This window comes from Meira miltonrushii (genome assembly GCF_003144205.1).
Source record: "Meira miltonrushii strain MCA 3882 unplaced genomic scaffold FA14scaffold_3, whole genome shotgun sequence".
Classification (NCBI taxonomy): domain Eukaryota; kingdom Fungi; phylum Basidiomycota; class Exobasidiomycetes; order Exobasidiales; family Brachybasidiaceae; genus Meira; species Meira miltonrushii.
The window spans coordinates 2064563-2091330 of record NW_020289945.1 but is presented as its reverse complement, the minus strand read 5'-3'; the positions used below and the strand labels follow the sequence as shown (position 1 = coordinate 2091330).

General features: G+C 42.3%; 13 protein-coding genes across 13 annotated transcripts; 5 read left to right on the top strand and 8 right to left on the bottom strand.

Annotated features, from left to right (window-relative positions):
* Positions 1-565: 565 nt before the first annotated feature.
* On the bottom strand, positions 566-2689 carry FA14DRAFT_108871 (prolyl oligopeptidase; the record flags this gene model as incomplete). The annotated part of the gene is made up of 1 exon (XM_025495854.1): positions 566-2689. A coding segment is annotated over one exon (2124 nt), but the record flags the coding sequence as incomplete, so codon positions are not given.
* Positions 2690-3436: 747 nt separating this feature from the next.
* On the top strand, positions 3437-4843 carry FA14DRAFT_185457 (uncharacterized protein; the record flags this gene model as incomplete). Its single annotated transcript, XM_025501456.1, has 1 exon — positions 3437-4843. The coding sequence occupies one exon, from the start codon at positions 3437-3439 to the stop codon at positions 4790-4792; it is 1356 nt and encodes a 451-aa protein (XP_025354323.1). The 3' UTR covers positions 4793-4843.
* On the bottom strand, positions 4844-7416 carry FA14DRAFT_67733 (alpha-galactosidase). The gene has a single exon (XM_025502692.1). It carries the CDS (start codon positions 7049-7051, stop codon positions 4895-4897), a length of 2157 nt encoding a protein of 718 aa, XP_025354322.1. The 5' UTR covers positions 7052-7416; the 3' UTR covers positions 4844-4894.
* A 700-nt stretch (positions 7417-8116) lies between these two features.
* FA14DRAFT_123671 (maltose permease MAL31) lies at positions 8117-9688 on the top strand (the record flags this gene model as incomplete). The annotated part of the gene is made up of 1 exon (XM_025496590.1): positions 8117-9688. One exon carries the CDS (start codon positions 8117-8119, stop codon positions 9686-9688), a length of 1572 nt encoding a protein of 523 aa, XP_025354321.1.
* A 296-nt stretch (positions 9689-9984) lies between these two features.
* FA14DRAFT_191115 (uncharacterized protein) lies at positions 9985-11706 on the bottom strand. The gene has a single exon (XM_025501845.1). The coding sequence runs from the start codon at positions 11689-11691 to the stop codon at positions 10051-10053; it is 1641 nt and encodes a 546-aa protein (XP_025354320.1). The 5' UTR covers positions 11692-11706; the 3' UTR covers positions 9985-10050.
* Positions 11707-12395: 689 nt separating this feature from the next.
* FA14DRAFT_180651 (uncharacterized protein) lies at positions 12396-13529 on the top strand (the record flags this gene model as incomplete). Its single annotated transcript, XM_025501027.1, has 1 exon — positions 12396-13529. The coding sequence occupies one exon, from the start codon at positions 12396-12398 to the stop codon at positions 13527-13529; it is 1134 nt and encodes a 377-aa protein (XP_025354319.1).
* A 29-nt stretch (positions 13530-13558) lies between these two features.
* On the bottom strand, positions 13559-15154 carry FA14DRAFT_67724 (uncharacterized protein). Its single transcript, XM_025502691.1, has one exon. The coding sequence runs from the start codon at positions 15037-15039 to the stop codon at positions 13588-13590; it is 1452 nt and encodes a 483-aa protein (XP_025354318.1). The 5' UTR covers positions 15040-15154; the 3' UTR covers positions 13559-13587.
* Positions 15155-15269: 115 nt separating this feature from the next.
* Positions 15270-16727, bottom strand: FA14DRAFT_180649 (uncharacterized protein; the record flags this gene model as incomplete). The annotated part of the gene is made up of 1 exon (XM_025501026.1): positions 15270-16727. The coding sequence occupies one exon, from the start codon at positions 16725-16727 to the stop codon at positions 15270-15272; it is 1458 nt and encodes a 485-aa protein (XP_025354317.1).
* A 1329-nt stretch (positions 16728-18056) lies between these two features.
* FA14DRAFT_180647 (uncharacterized protein) lies at positions 18057-20465 on the top strand (the record flags this gene model as incomplete). The annotated part of the gene is made up of 1 exon (XM_025501025.1): positions 18057-20465. The coding sequence occupies one exon, from the start codon at positions 18057-18059 to the stop codon at positions 20463-20465; it is 2409 nt and encodes an 802-aa protein (XP_025354316.1).
* Positions 20466-20549: 84 nt separating this feature from the next.
* FA14DRAFT_180646 (uncharacterized protein) lies at positions 20550-21209 on the bottom strand (the record flags this gene model as incomplete). Its single annotated transcript, XM_025501024.1, has 1 exon — positions 20550-21209. One exon carries the CDS (start codon positions 21207-21209, stop codon positions 20550-20552), a length of 660 nt encoding a protein of 219 aa, XP_025354315.1.
* Positions 21210-21556: 347 nt separating this feature from the next.
* Positions 21557-22669, bottom strand: FA14DRAFT_161588 (uncharacterized protein). The gene has a single exon (XM_025499180.1). The coding sequence runs from the start codon at positions 22619-22621 to the stop codon at positions 21605-21607; it is 1017 nt and encodes a 338-aa protein (XP_025354314.1). The 5' UTR covers positions 22622-22669; the 3' UTR covers positions 21557-21604.
* A 529-nt stretch (positions 22670-23198) lies between these two features.
* On the bottom strand, positions 23199-23681 carry FA14DRAFT_124205 (putative 60s ribosomal protein L21-A; the record flags this gene model as incomplete). Its single annotated transcript, XM_025496629.1, has 1 exon — positions 23199-23681. One exon carries the CDS (start codon positions 23679-23681, stop codon positions 23199-23201), a length of 483 nt encoding a protein of 160 aa, XP_025354313.1.
* A 965-nt stretch (positions 23682-24646) lies between these two features.
* FA14DRAFT_161586 (ribosomal protein S4) lies at positions 24647-25846 on the top strand. The gene has a single exon (XM_025499179.1). The coding sequence runs from the start codon at positions 25041-25043 to the stop codon at positions 25629-25631; it is 591 nt and encodes a 196-aa protein (XP_025354312.1). The 5' UTR covers positions 24647-25040; the 3' UTR covers positions 25632-25846.
* Positions 25847-26768: the final 922 nt, after the last annotated feature.

The window sequence follows — 26768 nt, the reverse complement described above, 5'->3', positions numbered from 1 at the left end:
AAAAAAGGCAATCCTGTGCATCAAATCCAGAAGTTCCAAGTGTATACTTGATAAAAAAAAGTTCGATACATTTTACCGCAAATGTAAGGTAAAGCAACAGTTTTTCATGATGATGATAGCATTTTACAATTATGCAGAACGTTGAGGGAAACTTCAGGCATGTACTGCTCATCTATGGCTTAAACCACAGAGCCAATCATTCATTCCATTGTACAAAGAGAGAGTTGCATTAGCTTATAAAGAGCGCAGCGCTTGTCGATCATGCACGATCCGTTGGACAAAAGACGCTATCACACTGGTGACAGGCACTTGGCCAAATCACGCTTTGCAGTTGGGTCGAGAAGGGCACTGCTGTACTTGGATGATTATTGAGCGCTGCAGTAAGAAAAAGTCGCAGTAAAATTATATTTATGTAAGGTTTCATTTGATCGAGATGGATGACTATATACACGTAAATCAGCTAGGCACCAATACGCTTCACGCCCATTCCATATCCTGCAACACATTGCTTGTAAGCTTCCAAGGTAATGATTGCATCCTTTTGACTGAACTCGTTGGATTGAGCGGCATCTTTGATGATGTACATCAATAAAGGGTTGGCATTGATGCTTCGACGGTATTGAAGCTCGGAGATCATCTTGTAAGAATGTTGCGGGAACGTAGCAGCGTTCACACGTCCGGCAGCAGCGATGAAGACGAACGGATACGTTTTATTGGCGTTGACATTGTGCAATGGGCTATAAGCACGTAGCCAATCAAATTGTTCTGGAATGCCTGGGTTACCGATATCATAGTAGAGACTTTTGTCGGAAGGATTGATCTGATCGAAACGTAAGAGGTCAAATGCACTTCTATCTGCAATCACAGCTCCAAGCAATCCTTCTGGCGCTTGATTGGCAACGGCCATAGCTCCTGTACCGCCAAGTCCTCCAGCAGTCAAAGCTACCTTACCTCTTTGTGCCATCTTCTTTTCCACAAGATATTCTGCAACGGCCAAGATATCATCGAATGTGTGTTGATGGTTTCCCAATTGGCCATCTTTCGCCCATTGGTAACCTTTATCACTTCCACCACGAGCGTTGATGTTGACAAGGATGCCATGATAGCTTTGTACCCAAGTGAGGAAATATGGATTGTAGTAAGGATACCAATCAGTTTCCAAAAAGCCAAAGAAAGAAAGCAAAGCTGGGTTCGTTCCATCAAACTTTGTTCCTTTCGTGTACATGATCGTGAATGGTACTTGAACGCCATCTTTGCTTGGTGCTTGATGCAATTCAACTGTAAAACTATTCAAGTCTACATCCGAAACCTTCATATCCACAATTGTCTCGCTCTGCAGCTTCTTGTTTGCATCAAAGGCGAATCGAGTGATCACGTACGGCTTGTTGAAAGTAGAAGTAAACAAGTAGGCCTCATTTCCCAATGCTGGTGAATCGATGTCTTGGATGTACAAGCCAGAATTCTCCATCACCTTTTGCAAAAGTTTACCCGTTCTCAAATCGTACAAATAGATGTTGTGCTTTGCTTCTTCGGTATAGTATGCCATCAATGTACCATCTGCGAATACCACACCTGCTTGCAATGTACCAGAATGTTCCGGAATGACGAGTTCTTCTGGTGTTTCATCTTTCAATTCGCTCAACGTTTTGACCGTGCGCGCTTTTGAGGGATCAATATGACGCCTTACCATCTTGTAATTATTTGCACCATCTCCATTGCTTGAAAAGTAGAAGTCGTTACCGATGTTGGTATAATATGCCAAATAGCCATTGGTTCCCATCGTAATCGATAGCCATTTGAGAGGCTCTGTGAGCGGCTGAGTGAGTGAAGCAAGATAGATAGGCTGTCCATCATCCTTGCCTTGTCCGTGATAGACCATCATCCATGCATTATCTTGCGTTTTGTAGACAGTGTAGGAACTTGAAGGATCAGCTGAATCGGAGTCCAATAGGATTAAATCATCTTTTTGGTCTTTTCCCAGGTGATGGATACGAATTTGATCTTTATCTCCGCTTTGCGAGTAGATGATACTGGAACTATCATTGACCCAGAAGAATCCGTTTTGGTTGACGATATGATCAGGCAGGCGTGTCTCGTCATCATCAACAGAGTTCCCTTTCAAGAATGGTGCTGATGTTTTGCGAAAGAAGATTTCCAGGTTTCCATCACCTCCATCATATGTGTATGCGGCAATTTTGCCATCGGGAGAAAGTGTGAAATCGACAATGTTTTTCTTACCATCATTACTGATCAAATTCTCGTCAAAGAATGGTTGTCCAGGCAGAATGGCATAGTTGTTCTGTCGGGAAGCTTCGATATCCTTGTACTTTGCCAAAAACCAAATTGGTCGTTCTTTGTTCGGGAACGTGACTTTGTAAATATATGTCAGATCGTTGACCGGACCTTGACCTTTCGGTAAGGTTACAGTTGGGAAGTTTGCAGCTTTCTTGATAGCTTCTGTATCTTGACTCAAATTCGGGCATTGGGACAGGTATGCATCGGTGAAAGAAGTTTGTTGTGATTTGAACCTATCAACATCATTGCCATCTCCTTTCTCGAGCCAATTGTAAGGGTCTTCGATGATCACTTTGCCATCTTTTGCAGATTGGAACGTGAAAGTTGTGTTATCACGAAAGACGCCTGGAAAAGGCTTCTTTTTTGGATCCCAACCAGGCGCATTTGAGTTTGTTTCTCGTACCGTTAAGGGATTGGATGAAGGGTATGAATGAGCAAGGGTGAAGAAAGAGTAGGCGAGCAAAGTGAACAAGACTGAATTGATCACTCTAGTCATCGTGTAGAATCATAAGGTTGTTTGAGTTGCATATTGAATGCTACTTCGTCGCAAACCTGTTCCTTTTATACATTTCTCATTAGAAAGAAAAGGGGTAACGTTCCGCAAGCCTTGTGATAGTGAGCCGAGGTTTCATTTCTTGAGTTACAAAGTCATGGAAGTACTGAAGAAAACACGGAATCCTGTGACGCTCTTCTCTTTGCGGCCGAGAAATTTGGCGGCGGCCGTTGTTGCGCGGAATGAAAATGAATTGGAACAACCCCTGTTCATCACTCTCGGCTTGCAATTCCGTTCCTGACAATGTCGATACGTCTGTACTTTGTCGGATCGATAGTTCCTGTCAGATTTAGCCTGAAAATCTATTGAATTATTTAATTTTTATGAGTGTTGTCGACTTTGGTTGTCGGACGTAATTAAGGTACGCCACAGCAAGTGGGATGAAGAAGATTTAAACCGCAATGATGCGGAACAAACCAAGGAAGTCCCCGGGTTGAATCGGAGGAAGAATATTGAGTCGCATGAATTCGTGTAAAGTAAGCCAAAACAAAGTCACCCTACTTTGCTGCTCAGCAGATTGGATTCTATGCCAATTTTTATTGCTTTCCTTCTTCCATTCTCTCGACCGTCATCTTAAAGATAAACAAGATGATCTTGCATGCTTTCACTGGCGAGGATAAAGCAGATAATTGCGTAATTGAACGAATTGAAGAAATCTTTACATTCAATACGAACAATTTTGATGCAGAAGAAGAGCTCTTTGTCCCACTTTTGTTGTCAATCGTTAGCGATGGCTACGTAAAAAAGGTTTTGGACGTTATCAAATCGCTCCATGTTGAAAAATTGTGGATCTTGATTGGCAAAAAAGCGTTGTGTAAATCAAATCACAAGAAGTACAACGTAACTTTGGAACGCATCCGAAAAGTAGTGGAACAAGTACGCGAAACGATCATTCAATGTTATAGCTTGACAAATTTGCGTATCGTTTGTACGATTGATGTTGCAATGACGAACTACAAGTCGGATAATTGCACTCAATGGCCGTTGTATCAATGCAAACTTGACGAATTCACTCTCCATGGGATCAAGTTTGATACATTCTTTCCCGAAGAAGTTCTGTCTTCCATCTTATCCAAAGCCGGTAAAATTGAACTTTGGTACGACAAGAAGGATGACCGTGTACGTGAGGAAAAAGCATGGCAAATCTTGACAATGGCACGCAAAACGCTCGTTCATGGTAGCATTCAATGCCAAGTCGATCTTCCATTTGAAGGTGCAGATTCTTACCCTTACAAGACAAAGCCGTGCAAAAATATCCACTTTCCCAAGTTATACGAATTGACTTTAGATATTTACGATGAAGATACAGAATGGGAAACGATCAACGAAAAGCCGAGTAAGGAGGTCAGTATCAGTACTCGTACATGCGGAGAATGGCGTTATTCGTTAGATTTACCCAAAATCGATCACGTCGGGATTTTCAATTCGACTCCCGCTTATGTTCTCGAAAGTTTGAGTGACAATCATATCAAGTCTCTTCATCTGGATGTGTTTACTGCGGAAAGCTTACGTTATCTTGAAGCCACAAAGTTGAACTTCAAGCTGAATCGTTTGGTTTTGGGCTTTGCGCCTGCTAAAACATACTTTTACAAGTTTCCGGCCAAAGATGCAACAAACAAGTATGCTTCACGCTTTTTAAAAGCAGCAATCATCTCTTTGTCACATGTTTGGCTTCGCACTTTAGACATCTATGGTTTAGCAAACGATAAGGGCAACGACCTCGTCAAACTTATGGCAATCCGTGAAGCATATCCAATGTCTACGCATATTCGATTCTTTCACTTTATCTATTGTCATAAAATTGCTCCGCACAACTTTCGTTGGATCAAAGAACATTTGGAACACTATTATTGCCTTGGCGGGAACAAGGATGACAGTCAATTGCAAAGTTTTATGTATGACGTCACAGGTCGTTTCATCTGTGAGAATTATGAAACTTTGTAATGTGCAGCAGTGGTGGCACTACCATTGATCGCTAAAAAACTTTAAAGCATATCGACCGGCCTCGTTCGCAATTTTATTCAATTCTGTATCTATTTTTACTTCTCATACCTTTCCCACTTCGAATACAATCAATGTTTCCGGTAAGAGCGTTGGAATTTGAACGCCGGCCGTTCTCAAAGCTTTGCCTGAAAGGATGCAATCTTTTCCTGCTTCTGTCCAAAGCAAAGGAGATTGTCCAACAAATTGTTCCTTATCCGTTGCTGGATCTTGTACAAATTTGAGCTTGTACAGCGTTTCATCTTCTAAGCCTGGGAATGTGACCGGTGCAGCAGGGTAATATTGAGAAGTCTTTGTTTGTGTGTATGTGAAAATAGCCCTCGATTGATCTGTTGAAACAACACCTCTCAAATCACCACCACTTTCTTCTTCCAGATCTGCGTAAACGCTCTTGCCTGTATGGATCACATCTCTCCATTTTTTGTGTAGTTTGATCCATTTCGCTAAATCTTGTAGCTCTTCCTTTTGAATCTTGCTTATATCCCATTCGATTCCCATATGTCCAAACAATGTATGACCTGCACGTAAATGCAAGCCATGCGTTCTTCCAGTCGTATGACTACGAGCTGCTCCAACATGTACCCCGATCAGTTCATTCGGCACCAAAAGGTTTGTGTACTTTTGAATCGTTAAGCGTTCCAAAGGATCGGTACAATCACTCGTCCAAATACGATCAGTGTGTTGCAAGATTCCGAAATCTACTCGTGCACCGCCAGAAGCACAGCTTTCGATTTCCAATCCTGGATGTTTCTCTTTGAGCTTTGCCATGAGATCATACAGTGCATCAACATTATCATGTATTGCTGCACGACCGTGGATGTTGCCAGATTCCAACAAATCTCTGTTGTGATCCCATTTGAAGTATTTAATCAACGGATAATCTGTCAAAATTTTATCCAAACAAGTGAAGATATACTTGAATGCATCAGGGTTGGAAATATCGAGTACTTGCTGTTGACGCCCTTCCACTGGTAGTCGAGCCTTGTTTGGCCGTAAGATCCATTCGGGATGCTTTCTACCTAAGTCGGAGTTCAAGTTAATCATTTCCGGTTCAACCCAAATACCACATTGCAAGCCAAGTTTATCAACATGATCCCATAATGGCTGCAAACCTTGCGGCCAAACATCTTTATCCACAAACCAATCTCCTAATCCTGCCGTATCATCACGTCTTCCTTTGAACCAGCCATCATCCAAAACAAATCGTTCTGCGCCCACTTCAGCTGCTGCGTCTGCAATCGCTTTGAGCCTGTCCAATCGCATATCAAAGTATACCGCTTCCCATGTGTTGATCGTGACAGGTCTTGGAAGGGTAGGATGAACGGATCGTTGACGTAAATGATCATGGAATCGATGTGAGACTTGGTTCAATCCTTCACCACACGAACCAAGCGCTTCTGGTGATTGATATGTTGAGCCTGCTTTGAGTACAATCTCTCCTGGCTCCAACAGCTCTCCAGCTTGAATGAAAGGAGCATAATTTGGACCTCTCTCAGCTGCAAGAGTGTGATTTCCACTCCAAGCAAGATGAACAGCATGAGCAGCGCCTGACTCAAATCCAAAGTTTGGTGTACCTGCCGTCAACAGCAAAGTTGCATCTGCGCCTGGTCTTCCTCTACGTGATTCTCTTACATGTCTTCCTACAGTAAATTTATGACGTTGTGGATGTCTTTCGCGCAAATGACGTCCGGTCGTATCGAGCAGTTCTGTTTGCTTGTTTGGAATAGGGAAGGATAGGTATACGCTATTGACCTGCAATTCGCTTTTTCCTGCGTTTGTGATGTTGATTTTTTGACTTAGCAAGCCAGATTTTGTCACTTGCAATGCGAGAGTGAAACTTACTCCACCTTCTTTGTCTGCTCCTTTGATAACAAGACCGCTCTCGCCACTTTTTTTCTCGATCGAGCGTAGGTCCAATTTGAACGAGAATTCTCCGGATTGTGGTCGATACAACGAAACGCCAGGCGTGCCTTGCCATCCATGTGCAGGTTGTGGAAGGATAGTCAATCGAGGAGAGATGCTCAATCCACCACTAACACCTTCCGGCTTAGCAGCTCTTGCAATGTTCTCAATAACTTCATTCTTGACATTCTTGCCCAAGTCTGATCCCCAATAGACGATACTTGGAAGTCCAAACGCATTCGCATCTATTACCACACTCACGCCTCCGTTACGAAGATGAAATGTTGTTGGGGCTGTCATCTTTGTAGTGATGATCGTATGATAGTACTAAAGGAAAGGTAGCAAAGCAAAGACACTTGCAATTTATATCCTTTCTTTTCTTGAATTCAGTTCCGGGGAAGAAACGTTCTCGTGACCGGAATGGCGAGCTTGATTCCGCGGAAGTGATTATGCCGAATAAAGGAATGCGATCGCCATTGCTTATGTTCAGGAACGTTAAAAAAAGATGATCAGATGACCATCATTACCCCAAGGAGGTCAGCTTTTAGCGTATTAATTTTACCGAAGATTCACCGAGAATCGCAGGAACACAAGCCGTTAATACGCTAAAGCTGCTCCCCACACTTCAAGGAATGAATGAATGAATGGGGTTGGGGTAATTCACGCTAAGGAACAAAGAGGTTGTCAAAACTTGCTTCTCTTCTACCATACACCTTATATCCTCCTGCTCATATGCCGATCGGCTCTTTCGGCATGGTAAAGTGTTAGCGTCCTTTTTGAATTCCCCCGAATGCCAAGGCAAAGATTTCAATTTATAGAAGCATCAAGCAGGTAACGGATAAAAAAGACAATAATCAATCAACGACTATTTTCGGCCAAGCAAGTCGCCGTACCGAAGTGAAACCGAAGAAAATGATAAAGAAGGGGGAACTTTTATCCTTCATTCTCATACTAGCGGCATGTTTCGAAGAGCACATAGCCTCTATGTTTAAAGATGCCGTTTATTCTATTCCCGCCTATCCGTGGAAGAGTAAAGTTCCACCGAATGGGATGGTCAGCATTTCGTGGGGGCGAAGAATGCAGGGTTGTGGGGAAGTGCGGAGATCATGCAAAGTTAGTTTAATCTGACAGAACGAGGAACGATATTGAAGTTTACCATTGACAGAAAAAGCTATATAAACACGCAATCAATTTCTATTTTCATCCTGACCAATCATCATCTCCCCTATCCATCCATCCTTACTACATCATATCATACTATCCCGCCCGCCTTTTGCCACCATGAACGACATCAAAGATGAATCCGCAAAGGTATCTTCCGAGAAGGTGGCAACATACGATACAGAGATCGAGCCTGTGCTCGATATGACTGTTACTCAATTGGAAGTGGCGGCCGAAGAAAATGCAAAGAAAGAAGTTGAGCAAACGGTTTGGGAGTCAGCCAAAGGCTGCAAATGGGGATTATTTTGGTCCTTCACTGTTTCTTTGTGTGTTATTATGGAAGGTTACGATTTGAACTTGCTCGGTAACTTTTTTGCATTTCCCGAATTCGCAAAACGATATGGTCATTACGTTAGTCCAGAAGCTGGCTATCAACTCACTCCAGCATGGCAAGCTGGTCTTAATAACGGTTCAGGAGTTGGTGCATTCTTTGGTGCATTTTTGAATGGTTACCTTTCCACAAGATTCGGTCATAAACGTGTTTTGATCGCAGCTTTGGCTGTTTTATCGTGCTTGATCTTTATCACTTTCCTCGCTCAATCTGCCGTCATGCTCTTGATTGGTCAATTGTTGAGTGGTTTGACTTGGGGTATCTTTGCAACGACTGCACCTGCTTATGCGTCCGAGGTTCTTCCACTCAATTTGCGCGTGTACATGACTTCATGGACAAACATGTGTTTCATCATTGGTCAATTAATCGCTTCCGGTGTGCTTGCTGGCTTGGTCAATCTTCAAAGTGAATGGGCATTCCGTATCCCCTTTGCCTTGCAATGGGTTTGGCCTGCATTCTTGATTCCTGTGTTATGTTTTGCTCCCGAATCACCGTGGCACTTTGTCAGAAAAGGCAGACCAGAAGATGCCAAGAAATCTCTTCAAAGATTATATGGCAAAAATGCAACTGAAGTTCAAATTCAAGACACCTTGGCAGCAATCACAAAGACAAACGCGTTAGAACAAGAGATGGAAATTGGTACATCTTACCGTGACTGCTTCAAAGGCTTCGAAGCAAGACGAACAGAGATCGCTTGTGTCTGCTTCGCAGGACAAGTGCTTTCGGGCTCATCTTTCGCCTACAATTCTACTTACTTCTTCCAGCAAGTAGGCTTGACAAGCGATCAAACTTACAAGTTAAACGTTGGAGGAACGGGTATGGCTCTATTTGGCGCTTTCTGCAGTTGGATTTTCGTTATGCCTTACTTTGGCAGAAGAAGAATTTATTTGACCGGTATGGGATTCTGCGTTAGTGTACTGTTTATTATTGGTATTTTGAACACTCAGACAGACAATAAGCATGTTGGACTTGCTCAAGCTGTTTTGACTTTGCTTTGGACATTTGGCTATCAACTTTCTATGGGTCAATTAGGCTGGTCAATTCCAGCTGAAGTTGGTTCAACTAGATTACGTCAAAAGACCGTTTGCATTGCTAGAAATGCTTATTATGTTGTTTCGGTTATCTCGCAAGTTTTGCAACCATACTTCATGAATCCAACAGCATGGAACTTACGCGGATATACCGGCTTTTTCTGGGGCGGCACCGCTTTACTCACTTTTATTTGGGCGTTCTTCCGTTTGCCCGAACTCAAAGGTCGCAGTTACGAAGAATTGGACGTTCTCTTTGCTCAAGGCGTACCTGCAAGGAAGTTCAAGACTACCGAAGTTAGCACAATCCATGCAAAAGAGACAAAGTATGTCGAAAAAGACCTTAACCAATCTTGATCCATCTTGTATTAGTACGATTACGCATTTTAATGATTTTAAACAATTTCGAGAACTGAAAGAATTCGCTTGTTTCATTAGTTGATCGACCCTATTCCTTCTACCCTTCAGAGGGTGCCAAAAGGTGGCCAAGACATTCACCCGTTCCTAACGGCGTACAAGGCACTATGATGATGAATTAACCTGCATACTGCTTCAACCAGTCAATTTCTTCATCTTTGAAATTGCTAGAATCTTCAAAAGCCTTACTTAAAACAAAGCTAAAACTACATCGATTTGCACCTCGTCTTGCTCTACCATCACATTCATATCATTTCGAACTATGATTAAATGATTACAAATTCAATCTCAAGCCTACTAAATTAGGAATATTGAACACCAATCGGTTCCCCTAAATGCGCTCGTCTTGAAAGAAGTGGCGTGTGTCGAGAAAAGTACTTGATCGTTCGAACGTAACCTTCTAAGTCCTTCATTGAGCAACGAGACATCTTTTGCCAAAGGTAAGGATGGTAAGTGAGAAAATCCGCATAATTTGCAATCAGCCAATTCAAATTTTGTTTTGACACTTTTGGACGTCCTTGCAGGAAGATTTGCCCGAAGATCGGTTTCGTGCGTTTATTGGAATGTTGCATTCCAATTATCCTCAACATATTCACGAAGTCATCAGCATCGTATTCTATGTGCCCAGCGTACTTGCCGGCGTTATTTTCTACGATAAGCTCTTGAATAGGAGAATCGCATAGATTAGCAAGAATGGCATAAACATAGGTACTTTGTAGTTGGCCAAATCTTTGAATCACCAATCTTCGAAGCTTTTTGCAGGCAGAAAACCGAGAAGGATCGACCAGGGCACTGGATGCTTGTACAATGTTCATTGTGAAGCATTCGAGATTCTCTGGTTCTGTCAATGCAGCACTCTGGAAGGTTTGAGGAGGGCGTCCTTCTACGTAGAGCTCGAGTAATCTAGGAATTATAAGTGTAACATTGGAAAACAGTCCAGTGGTGATACGTTCGTCTCTCTCTTCTTCTTCATCTACCTCCCTTGGTAAAATGAAATTAGACAAATGAAGCCTACTTAATTGTGATAAAGTGATAAGCTTGTGATTTGATCCTAACCATGATTTGTTCTCTGATTCCTCAACATCTAGATGACATTCTTGTAATGTATCCCTTGTTAATTCAAAGATTCGAAGAGCACTCTTTGCTGAAATCGGTCTATGTTTGTTTTGAATCTCAATCACTTTTGCTCCATCAATCATCGACACGATAAGGTTGTCCTGAAAAAGATTTTCTGTGTCTAGGCCTATGAGAGTGAGCCGTTCGAGCTTACATGATACGATCGGCTGATCTTTCATATTGCTCGGGAAGCTTTCTAAAAGAGAGCCAATTCCAGCTGCTTCAATATGTAAAGATCGCAACTTTGAGCATTTACAGACGCTTTTCAATACGAATCCAATGGCTCTCAGATATCTTTCTGTTTCTGCCCGAAGTATTTCTAAGTTGTCGCCCTCGTAGTCTTTAGGAACAAATTCGATCCACAAGTTCTGAACGCCTGAACGTTCCAATAAAATGCAGAATTTGCGAATTGAATTAAGATCGCAATAAGTCAGATTGATTTGAATGGCTAAATCAGTCAATTTACCGCCACTTCGTTTCACCAAGCAGGCCACCTTTTTGTTGCCCTTCTTTGTCAAAATAGCTGGCTTATCTGATTCGAAAAGACCATCTTCCCATAGTTTCGGCATTGATCGAGATACGTTGTACCATTTCTTACATACACTTTCCACTTTGGTCAATTCAGTAGGATCAAAGTATGAAAAGATTTGGCCATACAGCTCGAGCGGTAATCGAAGTGCCGGTACGTTCCAATTTGGACGTAATATCTTTAGCCAGTCCTTACAAACCATTTCCGCTTTGGCTAATTGAGCAGGTTCAAGGTAGGAAAAGATCCGTCGATACTCCCATTCCTCCAAGCGAAAAATTGGTGTGACATCTTTTGACATTTTTGAGAAAAAGTGTGATGGTTGTAAAGGAAGCAGAGTAAAGTGCCAGAGCACGTTCTTCTTTCATTGGTTTGCGGTTGCGGCGCTATATGAATTAAAGAAACGCAATGAGCCAGTAATAGAACACATTGGGCACGGTTCGCCAAATTGCATAAGGGTGACAATGAAAGCAATCAAGCCCATCTTTGAGCACAAGCCTAAGTTCCCTTTGTCTATACCTGTTGATCGCGCTTTGTTGCGGCCTAAGCGTTATTGTTTGCACAACGGTTGATCAGGCGCTACGCATGATTGATTGAGACCTTTCATACCGCCTTTATACCGTGCTGACCGCCCAATTTGAGCAATATGAAGTACGAAAAAATCAGAAATAAAGACATGAGGCAAGATTTTACCGCCTTCCGGTACCGCAAATTGATTTCTAGATCAAGAATATCGACACACACATTCCTAATTCGATTTCAAGACTTTATCTTTACGCCATCATCAACGACTACGGAAAAATGAATCACTTTGACCGTTTACCCAAAGAGATACTCCCACTAATTTTCTCGGAACTCCATTATAAGCAATTACTCCAAATAAAATCCGTTTGCAAATTATGGAAGAATGTGTTAGACTCTTACCCAAGAATATGGAACAGAGGGATCGAGCTTGATTGTCGGTCAACACGTAATGTTCTAAGTGTAGAGAAAATTACCGGTTCAATGCTACAACGAAGCGGAGGTGAAATGCAGAGCTGGAAAGTATTGGTGACAGTTTCAAGCTTGGAAGTATACCAAGATCTCCTTCATCGTATCCCGAAATCGAAAGCCCGATCATTATACATTCAAGTCACAGACGAAGACAATTACGGTAGCTATAGCTCGAACACCTTGTTTCAGCGGGAATTCGAATTATTAGCCAATGTAATTATGCAATGTTCAGATTTGATATCGTTGGAGTTATGGCTGGATTCAGAACTTGAATTTACGTTTGGAACGGATGTCAAAGCTCATCCATTCGCAGGGTGTAGGCTAGAATCTCTCTCGCTTCACAATGTATCTCTCAGCTCGCTTTACAGGGATGACAGTATATTTGATCTTGTCTCGCAGGCCCGACAGATTAACCTTTCTGGTTCCGATATCGGCACAGATGCAGAAATAGTACGATTGATCGATTCAGCAAAAGATACACTCGAAAATTGTTCAGTAAAACTCACAGGAACAACAAGCTATGACATTGACTTTCGCTCTATCAACTTACCACGGCTGCGACGATTGCGTGTATTCAATTATCACGGTTCATCGTCTACTACCGGCTCGATGCAATACTCTCTCACATGCCCAGAATTACGTCACCTCAATCTGAGTGGAAGCCTATCGCCTCCTTTATGTAATGATCTTCTCACCAGTACAATCAATACACTACATTTGGAACTTGACGAACACCTTTGCAAATCGACAAGAAATATTTTACGAAATTGCTCAAATTTATCGACACTTCGACTTGCAATTGCTCATCCATATCAAGGTAGATTCCCTTCAGAGCTCTTAGAGGAAATCTTGGACGAGCTGGTCGTGCTTCCCATCAAAGAATTCGTCTTTCACAGTATGGTTCAATCAAATCTGGAAGATGAAAAGGTGATTCTTAACTTTTTTGAGAAACGATCCAAAGAAGCAGGGTTGGCAAAGATGAAAATATTTTTGCTTCACCGGGATATAATTCTTTCTCAAGACACGCTGAAAGATCTTTTGCAATATTGCGAAGTAGTCAAATCATTCGCTAATGATGAAGAAGATTCTACATATTCCGAAGGAGACCTCAAGATTCGTTCATATGGCAGAACCATCGGAATGTAGAATACCACTCAAAATATCTACTTTGCCTTCTCAAATCACTGTACTGTAGCTACAGAGATTAGTACAGACCGCAGATTGGTACACCTGTGTAGTCTCGCCTGTCGAGAAGTGGTGTACTCCTCGAATAATATAGAACAAAGTCTATATAATCCTTGATTTCTTCGAATGAGCATTTCATCACCTTTTCCCAGAGATATGGATGAGCATGAAAGAAGCCAACATTATTTCCTATTAACCAGTTCAAGCTTTGTCTGCTCAAAGTAGGCTTTCCTTGTAGAAATGTTAATTCTATATCTTTTGCATTCGGATCTTCTTGCCGTCGCTTGATCATCTGAACAATGTGATTTGCATGATACCTTTCGTCATCATCCACTATGAATTCCTTGATATTTGCTTGTGAGGTCATCGTGAGCACATGGTGAATGAAAATATATGGCATGCTTTCAACATTTTGCACGATGATCCTTTCCAACGTTGTGCATTTTCGAAGGAGGCTAGTATCGGGAAGGTATTGAGGGTCCAAAGCGGTAAAGTAGATTGCCTCAATATCTTCAGTCAAAAGATTCTCGTAAAGATTATGCGGAATCTTTCCTTCAAAATAGACTAAGCGTAATTTTGGGCATTGTAGCTGAATTTTTCGAAAAGTGTTTGCTACTGAAACTGGTTGAGCTCCTTCTTCGACGTCATCCTGTCGCTTTTCCACTATGGATATAAAAAGCCTAAGGAGCTTGGGAAAGACAATCGTCTTATTTTCGAGCACTTTAGATGGTTCAATCTGCTCAATGATGTCCAAATGACAATCTTCTAGTGTTTCTTTAGTCATGTCTAATAGTTTGACTGCGTTCTCTTCCGAAATGGCCCCTCCTTCGTACTCTAATTGAATCACCCGGGCCTTTGACAACATTTTGAAGAGCAATCCATTTTCGAACAAGGCAGTACAGCCTAAGCACTTTAAGCTTAACCTTTCCAGCTTGCAATTTGCGATCGGCTGAGTCATCATTGCAGAAGGAAGACGCTCTCCAAAAACTCCATAGGTTTCGATATGCAAGGATTGCAAATATGAACAATTTCCTATGCTAACGAAAAGCTCCCCTAACGCTTTGAGGTATCTATCTATCAATGCATCATATCGTCTCTGCGAATGACTTGCAGAAACACCCGGCATGATTTCCAACCAAAGATTTCGAACATCACTGGCTTCCAAGATCTTGCAAAGCCTGCGTACGCAGTTGAGATCGCATTTACTGATATCGATCTCGATTGCCAAATCGGTTAATTTTCGACCGCCTCTTTCTAGCAAAGCATGCAAAAACGGATCACGTTGTTTCGAAAGTTCAATAAGACGAGTATCACAAAGAGCATCTCGCCAAAGTGTTTCACGAGATCGTGATACTTCATGCCATTGTTGACAAACCAATTCCAATTTCGTCAATTGAACAGGATTGAAATACGATAAGATCATATGCACCACCTCGTTAGGCAACTTTTGCACTGGTGCGGATTGCGACATCTTTCCTGTTTCTAATCTCGGATGGGGCTGATTGGTGGTTTGACACAAGAAACGAAATTATTGATTTTGACCATATAACTCAGCAGGCAAAGTATTGTGCTTTTTGGCGGAGGCCCCGGCGTTAGAGCGGGCGCCTAAGCAGTAACAACGATTCTCCTTTCGAGGGTGAGTTCGGTACCGCATATATGTGCACGTTCATACAACATTCAATTGGTATAGTTACATCATTATCACGTTTGTGGAACGATCATAGGGGATTCGATGTAGTTTCGCCTGTGTAAAATCGATTTAAACTTGTCATAGAAGTGTATCGGTTGATTAGGATCACTCTTTTTGTCGCCGCTCAGGATTGAGCGGCCCACTTGTTGAAAGTCCTCAACGTTTTTGCTCAACCAAGCGTGATGCTCTGGCTCAAGTGTAGAGCAAGCGACGAGATACAAACGTTGAATTGTGGTCAATTTTGGATCTTCTCTGCGCGCTTTGATAAGTTCGACTAGCTCATCACCTTTGCCGAATTCAGCCCTTACGAGGATTAATTCTTCTAAAGGAATGAATGATAGATCATTTCTAAGATCTTCCAAATATGCTTGACAATAGTAAGGAATGTACTCCAAAACCAACTTTTTCAATCTTGTGCAATTTTTCAATAAAGATGCTTTCGATAATAAAGGATTGTGCATCATATCAATATGCAACGTTTCCAAGCTATCTTTCAGTAAATCTTGACGTAAAGATGACGAGATTTGTCCTTCCAAGTATACTTCCTTCAATCGTGGACAATCCAAAGATGTTCCGGAGAATACGTGAGAGACATCCTCTGTTTGACTTTCCGACTCTGCTATCGAGCGCTGCGGCATACGTCGTCCTGGCTCACGCTTGCTGCACAAATACAGTCTGAATAAGTGCGGGAGTGTCAAGATTTTTGATGAGCTCCTCGTCAATGTCTTATCTTCGAGAATATCGAATTGACATTCTTCTAGCGTATCTTTTGCACCTTCTAATAATCGTAAAGCGTGCTTTTCTGGCACAGGATCATCTTTCAGTGTGATCTCAATCACACGAGCTTTCTCGAGCATATGGAATAAAGCATCATCTTCAAAGAGTGTATCGTTTCTGAACCCGTTCAAAGTGATCCTTTCGAGCTTGCATTGGGCTATTGGTTTGCTTGCTAATTTTCGTGGAAATCTCTCTGCATCGTGCTCGAACATTGTTGAACCAAAAAGTTGTACATGTAAAGACTTTAAGTTTGTGCATTGTGCAATAGTATTGAGTGTCTTTGTCACAAGTTTGTTATAATTTCCCATGTGAATATGGTCTTCCCATGATTCGTAAGGATTTTCGTTGGGTTCCATGTGAAGCCATAAATTTTGCACATTTGCTGTTAGTAAACGATCGTTGAACTTCTTGATAGCATCGATCCTGACATCGGTCAGATCTAAGCTAGCCCCAAGATGATCAAGTGTACCACCACTACGTTTCGTTAATGCCAGCAAGCGTCGATTGACAAATTTGGTGGATAAATCACGATTGCCCTCTAAGAATAAGGCGTCCTTCCAAAGCGATTTATGTGATCTGGCAACATTTTTCCATTGCTTACAAACATGTTCCAATTTGGCCACTTGAATAGAATCAAATTGTGCAAGGATTAAACAAATGATTTCGTCAGGAAGACGAGAAATTGTTCCCATGATTTGAGGATTGGTGGCAGAAATGCAAAAAGTGTTGGTCTCTGTGATCGCGTTTTTCTTCTCAAGTACGCGTTTTGAACAGCATAAGAGCAGTGTGCCTCATTTAGCGTTTGGATTATGCCGATACAACATAAAGTCGAACTAGAGAAGAAAGTTATGGCGAACAAGAATCTTTATTTATAAAGAAGATATGGTCGCCTCAAGCTTATCAGAGCAAAGGATATACAGGGAGTAGAACAGTAAAACTATTCATCTGAGAGAGTAATCAGAGCCAGTGTCAGAATCGATTTCGAATTGACGGAATTGTTCTTTCGCCTATGATCTTCATTCAGAGCCTTTCTGTGCTTGAAGCCATTCAACACCTCTTTCTTCAGGTTGTAACGTCTTTAGTACCCTTGCAGGCGTTCCAGCTGCAACAGAATAGGACGGTATATCCCTTGTGACTGTAGAATTTGCACCAATCGTACAACCATCTCCAATCGTTACACCTGCCATTACAGTCACATTCCCTCCCAACCAACAATCTCTCCCAATCTTGACCGGTAATGCATGTTCGATACCTTGTTCCCGCTCCGTAACTGAGACACTATGTGTTCCTGCATAAATGTGTACATTTGGTCCAAACAAAGTTCCGTTCCCAATCCAAATCTCTGCACAATCGACCATTGATGTATTCCAATTACAATAAAATGCGCCTTCAAGTTTAATATTTGTTCCATAATCACACCAAAATGGTGGTTCAATCTCTACTGCTTGCATTTCTTCCAAAGGTTTGTTCAGTAGCTTTGCCATGATTTTTCTACGTTCTTGTCCCATCACATCTGGCGGTACATCTGTTGCATTTTGTCCACCTCCGATCCCTTTTGGTTTTTCGCCAGGTTGTAAGTCGGGTGGGTCTATTGAGGATGGCAGTGAATGATTGAACTCGTGTAGAAGCCTTCTTGCCCTTAATCTTGCACGAACAAGGGCTGGCTCATTGGCAACGTATGGTAATCCTAGTCCAGCCTTTTCAGTTTCGCTAAGTGAATTGATGAGGTGACCATGCAATCGTTCTGCTTCTGCGAATTTCTCTGTTGATGATTTGCCTTTTGGCTTTTGTGCTTCTGCGATAGGAGCACTGCCTTGCATTTTGTTGTGAAGGTGGTTAAAAAGGAAGAAATGAAGGAAGTCGAATGTATGCATTGGCGCGTTTATGGCTGACCCCCCACGCTTACCAATGAGTGGAACAAATTGTGAATGCGGGGTAAAGGTGTGAAACATATAGGAGACACTCACACAAATAGGGATTGCACTCTTTCTCTCCCACCATCAAGTCAATACTTGACAAAGATGGCAAAAGAAAATGGAGATGCATCCATTGTCAATGGTACGACTGTTGCACTAACGAAAACTCAACGTCACTATCTGTTGAAATTGTTGGTATGTGCTGAAATGCATGACGAATGGTCCTTATTGGATGAAAAGGGCGGTTTACAACAATATGGAGCGCCATTCTTGTCAGGACAAAAAGCGCCCGCAAAAGTTGGAGAACAAAAAGATCTATACAAAGAACATGCATGCGCACCAGTAATCTTACTTCATCTCTTTCACGTTCATCTAAGAAGGTTTCCTGGGCTGGATCGTGCAAAGAAGGATTATTGGCAAAAGAATATCGTACCTTTCTTTGATCGTTTAGCCGATTCGCATTTGAGTAATTCGGCTGAAAGGGCAGAATTGACAAATAGAAAAGTACTCAATGTTACAGCTACCCGTTACTTTTCAACATTCTTTGCCAGAGGCGTTGGACTTCGTGGAACGGGTGAAGAACGAGGTCCAGGGAAGGGAATGCCAGGATCAGAGGCTTGGGGTGCAGGCAAGCAGTGGGGTAGAGGGACCGTAAAGAGAGGGTTGGAGTGTCCTATAAGACCGACAAAAGAAGATAAGGATAGGATCAATAATTTGTTCCCTCAAACGGATGACATTGATGGAGCATCACTTTGGCAAGCGGGTTCCGCCAATACACAACGAATAAAATATGATTGGTCAGCATGGAAAGAGAGTATAATCGAATCCGAAACCGGCTTGGATGAAACAATCTTACAACTTCAAACCAAGTTTATGAAAAATCTACCTGATCAATATAGAAATGCAGCAGAATGGGTACGTAGACATGTTGCTTTTGTCGTTTGGACAATCTTGTGCAAATATCCTGGTGGTGATGAAATATTTGGTATAATCAAAACTTTGCATTTTTTGTTTCCTTATTGGGGTGCGAAACAGTTGCTTAAAATTGCAAATGCTCAAAAGATGATTAAGGCAATCATTGATTTCATTCTTGCAAGACCGCTTGGTGCAGTGGATTCTTTGGGTCAACGAATCTTCTTTACCATCATGTCGGCTGAGATAAGCAAAATCAACAAAAAGCTTTTGACTCCATTGCGCAAGGTCATTAACGATGCAGACGCTTGTAAGGCTTTGGAGGAGTACGTTTCCAAAAGAACCACACAGAAAAGAAGTGAGCTACTCCTACGGGCCAAAAAGGAGAATTGCGATTTCCTCGTAGTCGTCTTACGAGAATATGGGTATGGCAAGATGGACGAAATTACAAGTGCACAATCCGATTACGTCCAATCTGCCCTTTTCACAAATGTCGATTGGGCATACCCAGATTCATGCAGAGAAGCAAAATACCTCGATCCTCTTAAAGTGGATGTGCAAAGGCGAGTACAATCTGCTCCCAAATCAGCCATCAAGTTTGCTCATTTGAAGTTATACCTAAGAGAACTTCTTCGTAAACGTGATCGTGAAAAGGTTGAAGCGATAGGAACTGGTCCTTTACTTCCGAGATTGTTACGAGAATCTTTAGAGATTGTATTTTACAAACTTTTTTACGATATCGCTTTAGCTGCAAATTTGAGCGCTCGCTTACAGGATTTTCAAAATTTTATCGATGATTTGATCAAAGTCAAAACGCAAATGAAGGACACTTTGGAAGATTATATCGCCTTGTGTGCCAGACATGAAGGTTATTTGTACCTCTTTGTTCATGAAATTCGGGATGCCGTCAAACCCGTTTTTGATTGGTGTCAATCCGCTTTGGATTTCATGGCCCTTTCGACAACAGATCCTTGGAACCCAAGCAATCAGAAGGCCCCAAAGGTGGAAGTGAACTTGGACGAAATGTTAGAAGAAGCAGGTAAACAAGATGGTGTCAACATTGAGATGGTATTGGACGAATTGAAATCATTAGAGGATTATATCAAAATAGACAAAATTAAAACGGAAGTTGCCATGCGCAAGGAATACGCTCTCATTCATGATGATGCAGTAACAAATGTGACTTTGTGTCAATATTCCAAAGGTGGTCTACTTAAAGGCTTGCAAACCGATGATACCCGCGTTCAACCTTCCAGTCAAACAAAGCAGCGACTTGAAAACTTGGACGGTCTAATGACTGAATTACTAGAACAAGCTGGCCTAAAGCCGGATAAAGGTCAAATCGCAGCAGAAGGTATTCGTGGCACAGATACAGCACAAGTACCATGGGGATTTTATACCCCAGAAGATGTATTGATGCAACAATATGCAGAAAAGATTAAAGGTCTTCAAATCACACGCTCTTACCAAATAGACGGCATTCATATTCCACCTCCCACCATTCCAAACATTCGTTCTTTACTGCCCGCCTTTCGTGCTCAACTTTCGCAATGCTTACCGGACTGGGCAAATCAAGCAAAAGATACCCCTCCTATCCCTTAGTCTCAGCACTCAATCTGGCTCAAAGTTGTATTGTCATTTATATGTGTTTGTATGTTTGTGGTGTAGGTTTGTAATCGATTGAAATTACTCGGAATCATCAGATTCAGAAGCTTCCTTTTTGGCTGCATCTTTTTCTTGACGGGCAGTATGAGCTGCTGCTACGACCTTCTTTGGATTAGACTCTCTCTTTTCCGGGTCGGCATGTCCTTCTTTTGCTGCTGCAACACCATGTTTGAAAGTTGTATCATCTCTTCTCTGAATGTCTGATGCTTCTTTTGTTTTCTTTTGTAGATGAGCGCCTTCATCTGCTGATAAACTTCTTTCAGCTAGTGCTTTTGAACCCTTTGGTGCATCATCTCCTGGTTTGTCCTCGATCTTCTTTACGTCAACATATTCATCACCGGAAGAAGATGCATCTTCACTTTCTTCTTCTTCAGCAGGTTCTTCTTCAGCAGGTTCTTCTTCAGTTTCAACTTCTTTACCGTGTCCTTTATCATCATGACCATGACCGTGTTTGTCGCCCGAGGTAGGTGCGGTTAGATAAACAAACAAACCACCAAACACAAGCAAAGAAGTGATTGCCCATGGAGCGTCAGATTGAACTTTTTTGATTGGGTTTGTCGAACTTGCCATTCTTTTTGCGCCTAATTGACGGTTAACCGACATTACCGCTTGACGACGCATTGTCATTCCGGATGTTCGGCTTGCGGCTGAAATGCCACGAACGATTGATTGGTTGATCATGATATATGGGTTTGTTTGTTTGTTTAGGTGGTGATAGAGATGAATGAGAAGAATCCTTCCTGGGAAAGAGGAGGACGTGCGTTTGGGAAGAAACCGTTCTAACGCTAGGCATTGTAAGTGAACTTCAGTCAGCTTCCTTTTATTTTGAGGCACAAGGCACCCACGCCCTTTCATTATAGTGCAGCAACGCCCAGCCTATGACAGCAATTCTCATTGAGCAAAACGCGACCCGTTCCGGCCTGATAGTTCTTTATGCTAAAATGGCGCAAGACAAGCAAAGCAAACGAGACAATTTCACATACACACGTGTGGAGGCTTTGACGGCCACTTAACATCATCTTTTGCAATCATGCATGCATACATTCAGTCAAGATCGATCACATGATACATTTCATTTACATCACATCTCTACCTAGAGACCATGCTACACTACTATCAATGATATTTAATGTCCATTGCAATTCTTCCTCATTTGTCGGAGCATATATGCAGGTATATGTTGGCGGAACCAACTTCCCAGCTTGCTGAATTTTGTTGCTCTTGATCTTATTGAGCATAACTTGTTGATAGGACCATCTGACATTCGCTTCACCTCCAACAAGATTGTACATCCAATTTGGTAACCAATACGGTGGAATATAGTTGCCTCTGTACGCCATTCCAGCAAGTCTGTGTCTCTCTCCATATCCTTCTTTGACCACTTTACGTGCATCTTGTGGTGATAGAGTCAAATGCATGCTACCCTCTGAAAGATGAATGTGTGCCAATTCATGTTTAGTCGGATCGCGTGGTAAGACTCTGTTGCGTTCGTCTCCTTCAAGAGCAAGATGTGGTGCTGGAGTTCCTGCCAGGTAGAACTTTGCCATCGTGCTTGGTTTAGCCGGAGATCCATTGCCATGTTTGACAAACAAACAAGGCGAATCCGTTGCTTCATACGTTGACAAAGCCAAAGTGATCGAATCAGGATTCTGTTTAGCAATTTGAGAGAGATGATCGATAATCGCTTTTTGAATATCACCTCCTTGTGGTGCAATGGCTTCCAATTGTCTGTGGGGTATCATACCAAACACAAATGGTCTTTCTCCCTTCCTCTTTGGCAAGCCGGCCAGCATACCTTTCCATTCAGGATCATCAAGTGGGAAAGTGTTCACATCAAACGCAGCCCGCTTTGGCAACGCAAGTGGTCGTAATGCGATCGTATGAATCAGCCATGTCAAAATTGATGGTTTCCCCAATCCTCCTTTTCCTAACGCTTTGAATAATTGATAATCGTTATATGCTAATCGAAACAAATAACTGATCACAATCGAACCAATCGTTACAACGCTAGTCGGTGCTTTTCGATAGAGTAAAGTTGCATATTCGGGTATTCTTGAGATCCCTATCCTAGCATTGCCTACTGTGAGACTCATCGTCGTGTCGTTCCAATCAATCAATACGATCGCGACTACATTGTCGTGTGAGTATAGGATGTGAAAGATGTGCTATGCAGCTTACCACTCACGCTTGCACTAATTAATCATTAGGCGAACGCGCCGCTATTGTGCCGTACGCACTACACCATCCCAAACAACAACATCACGGTAAGAAGCACATCAAGATCTGTTAATCAGGTTGAAAATCTCGAGCTTATCACCATGGCATTCTCTATCTCTTCGTTTTGCGAATATAGCGTTCTGTTCATACAAATTATTTACTCACTGCAAATATTCAGGGTTCATTTAAGAAGTCTTCCAGGCTCAGATCACACAGAGAAGGAAGATGAGTTGTTGCCATGAGTATGCATTTTGCTTAAGAAATGACATGAAAAACAACGACAGCTGTTGTCGATGCAATTGAATGAATTAGAGTGGAAGAAGGAATACCCTCTCCCATCATACAGTGTACAACCCTACTTTGATAGGGAGTGAGACATAGGAAAACATTATGACACCATTCTGGAATGAATCGAAACTCCCAGAAATGACCAAGTCGATCGCGACCACAGAATCAGATAAAGGTATCATAGGGGACCGCAACAAGAGTCTCTGGTTTGTTCTTGTTTGTTGTGATGGTACGGGCTTCACGAGGAGCAAGAGGTTGACGCTTAACAACGGCTTTGACTCCCTTTTCCTTGGCTTCAGCCTTCTTGGCAGCGTTGAGCTTAACTCTGTTCAAGAAGTCATCACGGCACTTGGAGTGCTTGACGTGCTCGATACGCAAGTTGACACGCTTCTCAATCTTACGGTTTCCCACAGTCTTGTAGATCAAAACTTGAACAGCACGGGGTTGGACACCGAAAACGACACCAGTTCTTCCGTGGTAGTACTTGTGGGGCATACCCTTTTGTTGGGAGGCGTTTGCCTTGATATCAACAATGTCTCCAACGTGGAAAGAACGCAAGAAGGTGCTCAATCTGACTGGTCCATGTTTGCGGAAGTCTTGAGAGAAAAGGTGACGAGTACGTGCGCGGTAACCGAATGAGTGAGGCATCTAAAGTGTCGAGAAGGAGGCAAGGTGTGAGTCAAACAAGTTTTCTGTGTCGCGGAGAGGGGGAAGCAGGATGATGATAATATGATGTGGTCGTGAATTGAAAGTCGGTCGGAAGCATGCAAGAGTTTGATTATCGAAGGTATACTCCAATGTAGCATAAAGCGGGCTGAGATCGATGGGATCTCATGTATGGCAGTCGAGTCGAACAAGATAAAACACAGTCGGTCCTTCGCCTTTGCCTTCAGTACCATCTTCTGCCTTGCGATCAATCTCCCGATGTTCTTGATACACTTTCTTTCTGCATGTTTCGAGTCGACATCATTTCATCCCACCACAAATCACAGCATCGTAGTCTCATCATCCATATCCCTACTCCCTTCCTCTCAATTGTGTCGAACGTCATACATACCTTGATGAAATGTCGATTGGTGAGTTGTGTAAAAGACGCACTGGAGAGAAGAGAAGAAGTGATCTGCGATCGTACAAAGTAGTAGCAAGTCTTTCCTGGCAAATTCGAGTATTCTTGATTCTCGCTGCGCGCAGAGGGTGACTTGCTAAAGCTTATGTTCCAAACTTCTCCCTCAAGGCCGTTGCCCTGCGGGCTAGCCTAACGCAGGCCCAGTGCAAGTGATTTTCTCAGACACGTGCAACTATTATCACGTGTATGAACAAAAAACAATTTTCTGCCGCTGCGCGCAGCAGCAACTGGGCCTATCAACAGCGTGAATTGGCAAATTAGCTGAAGCTGCGATGGAAGTGCTAATGTGCAACCCAATGCCGTGCTAATCTGAAGGCGACTGTGGCAGCAGCAGCAGCAAGCATGATTTCTTAAGTTCAGGTAAAGGGAAGCTGGGCTAGACAGCCAGGACAAGAAGCGTACGTAGCGTGCACACAATTAGGCAAGCAAAAGCTCTGGTCTATTCGCTGTGAATTTTGCATTTGAGATTCTTTCCTTCTTGTCATCACGCCATCGTCAACATATACGTAGGAAGGTAAGTTGATCGTACTTGGGAAAGCGATTGCAGAGTCGAAGGAGATATCGATGATCGTCAGAATGGATCGAAGCTGGAAGTTGCGCATTACGAAAATTCTCACTGGAAGTTGAATACGGTTTGAGGATACATCTTTCCTTCATCTGTGCACGACAAAAATTCGTTGGAAGTTGATTACGATCTGAGGATACGAGCCTCCTTTCATTGCGCATCTACGATTCGACAGACTGTTCCCCGACTTCAGTCCCGTCCATTTCCATCCTCGCCGCTGAATTCAACGACTCTTTCGATCTTGCAATCGCTTTCTCTGCACATCTCCAACAAGGACTTCTAATCTGACCCTTTTTCCTCTCCTCTTCAGGTCAAGATGCCACGCGCCCCACGTAACCACTCAAAGACCTACAAGGTTCCCCGTCGTCCTTTCGAGGCCGCTCGTTTGGACTCCGAATTGAAGCTTGCTGGTGAATTTGGTCTCCGTAACAAGCGTGAGATCTGGCGTATCGCTTTGATCTTATCGAAGATTAGACGTGCTGCCCGTGAGTTATTGAAATTGGACGAAAAGGACCCCAAGAGATTGTTCGAGGGTAACGCCATCATTCGTCGTTTGGTCCGTATCGGTGTGTTGGATGAAACACGTATGCGTCTCGATTACGTATTGGCTCTTAAATTGGAGGATTTCCTCGAGAGACGTCTTCAGACACAGGTGTACAAACTAGGATTGGCAAAATCAATCCATCATGCCCGTGTCTTGATCCGTCAACGTCACATCCGTGTCGGTAAGCAAATTGTCAATGTCCCATCTTTCGTTGTCCGTCTTGATTCTCAAAAGCACATCGACTTCGCTTTGACAAGTCCATTCGGTGGAGCAAGAGCAGGACGTGTTAAGAGAAAGCGTGAAAGATTGGCCGCCTCCAAGGAAGGTGGTGACGGAGGTGAAGAAGAGGAAGAAGAAGAATAGATTGTTCTCCTTCAACACGATGATCATGATTGATGGCCTGGTGGTAAGGTGGATATTGCTCTTCAATCCGTCTCTGACTCATTGGTCACAGTCTTCATTTATGGTTTGACACTTTGTCAGATCGTATTCCTTTCCTGCCATTCTCATCATCATGCCACTTGTAGTAGCACACACACACTGTATACGCATATTCACATATACATCTCACATACACATCATTCTCATCATGTCAAGCTATATCATCGCATTGATATGGTTGTTTATGAAATCAAAATTCAGCTTTGTACGTTATTGTCAGGAGTGTGCTTTTTTGTTTGATGAGCTTAAATCAGTTGATGTGCAGTACTGGGATAGCATTCGAGTAATGTTTAGGTAGGTTCGGACAGAATCTAGTACAATGTTAAAGGGATGGTTGGCGTTGATTTAAATAGTTGAAGATACGATCATGGTTAAACTTTGATCAATTTCATCGCTCATCGCTTGTCAATCTTTCCAAAACGGCGAAGCGGATGTAAACAGGACAGAATGTTTAAAGAGTTTTCTGAAAGTAGCAGTGACAACGACTCTCACGGTCAGTGTAATATATCCATCGAAATTGGGCCGATTACCAAAACAAAGGAAAAATCTGATTTCAGAATCGTAAGACAGCGTTCAAAGTGTTCCCACAATCATTTTTAGCAGCATTTATTCGAACGGTCTAATGATTGTGTTGCACCTTTTCCAGCATTTTTCAGCCTAGGTGCTTGAGAGACTGAGTTTTATAGCAAAAGTACATTTTCTCTTCCTTTTTAATCACCCAAAGCAAAAATGATTGGAACACATAATATTAAAAGTGGATTCGAAATAATGAGAATTTTGACATATTTTAAGATCATATTATAGGTGTTCATTTTCCCATGGCATTCGGGAAACTTTAAGAAGAGTTCAGAGAAAGATAGACATCAATTATTCAATTTCCAGAGTGTCAAAGCGATCAGGAAGTTTATTGAGGCTATCAGTATATGCTATGACAGCTGCTTTTTATGATATAACAGTCAGTCGTAATTGGTTTTCTCATTGTTTCATTCGTACTTTATTAAAAAGCTAGGTAACAACTTTCAGTTAATCAAATTGCATCAAGTTCATATGATCCTCATC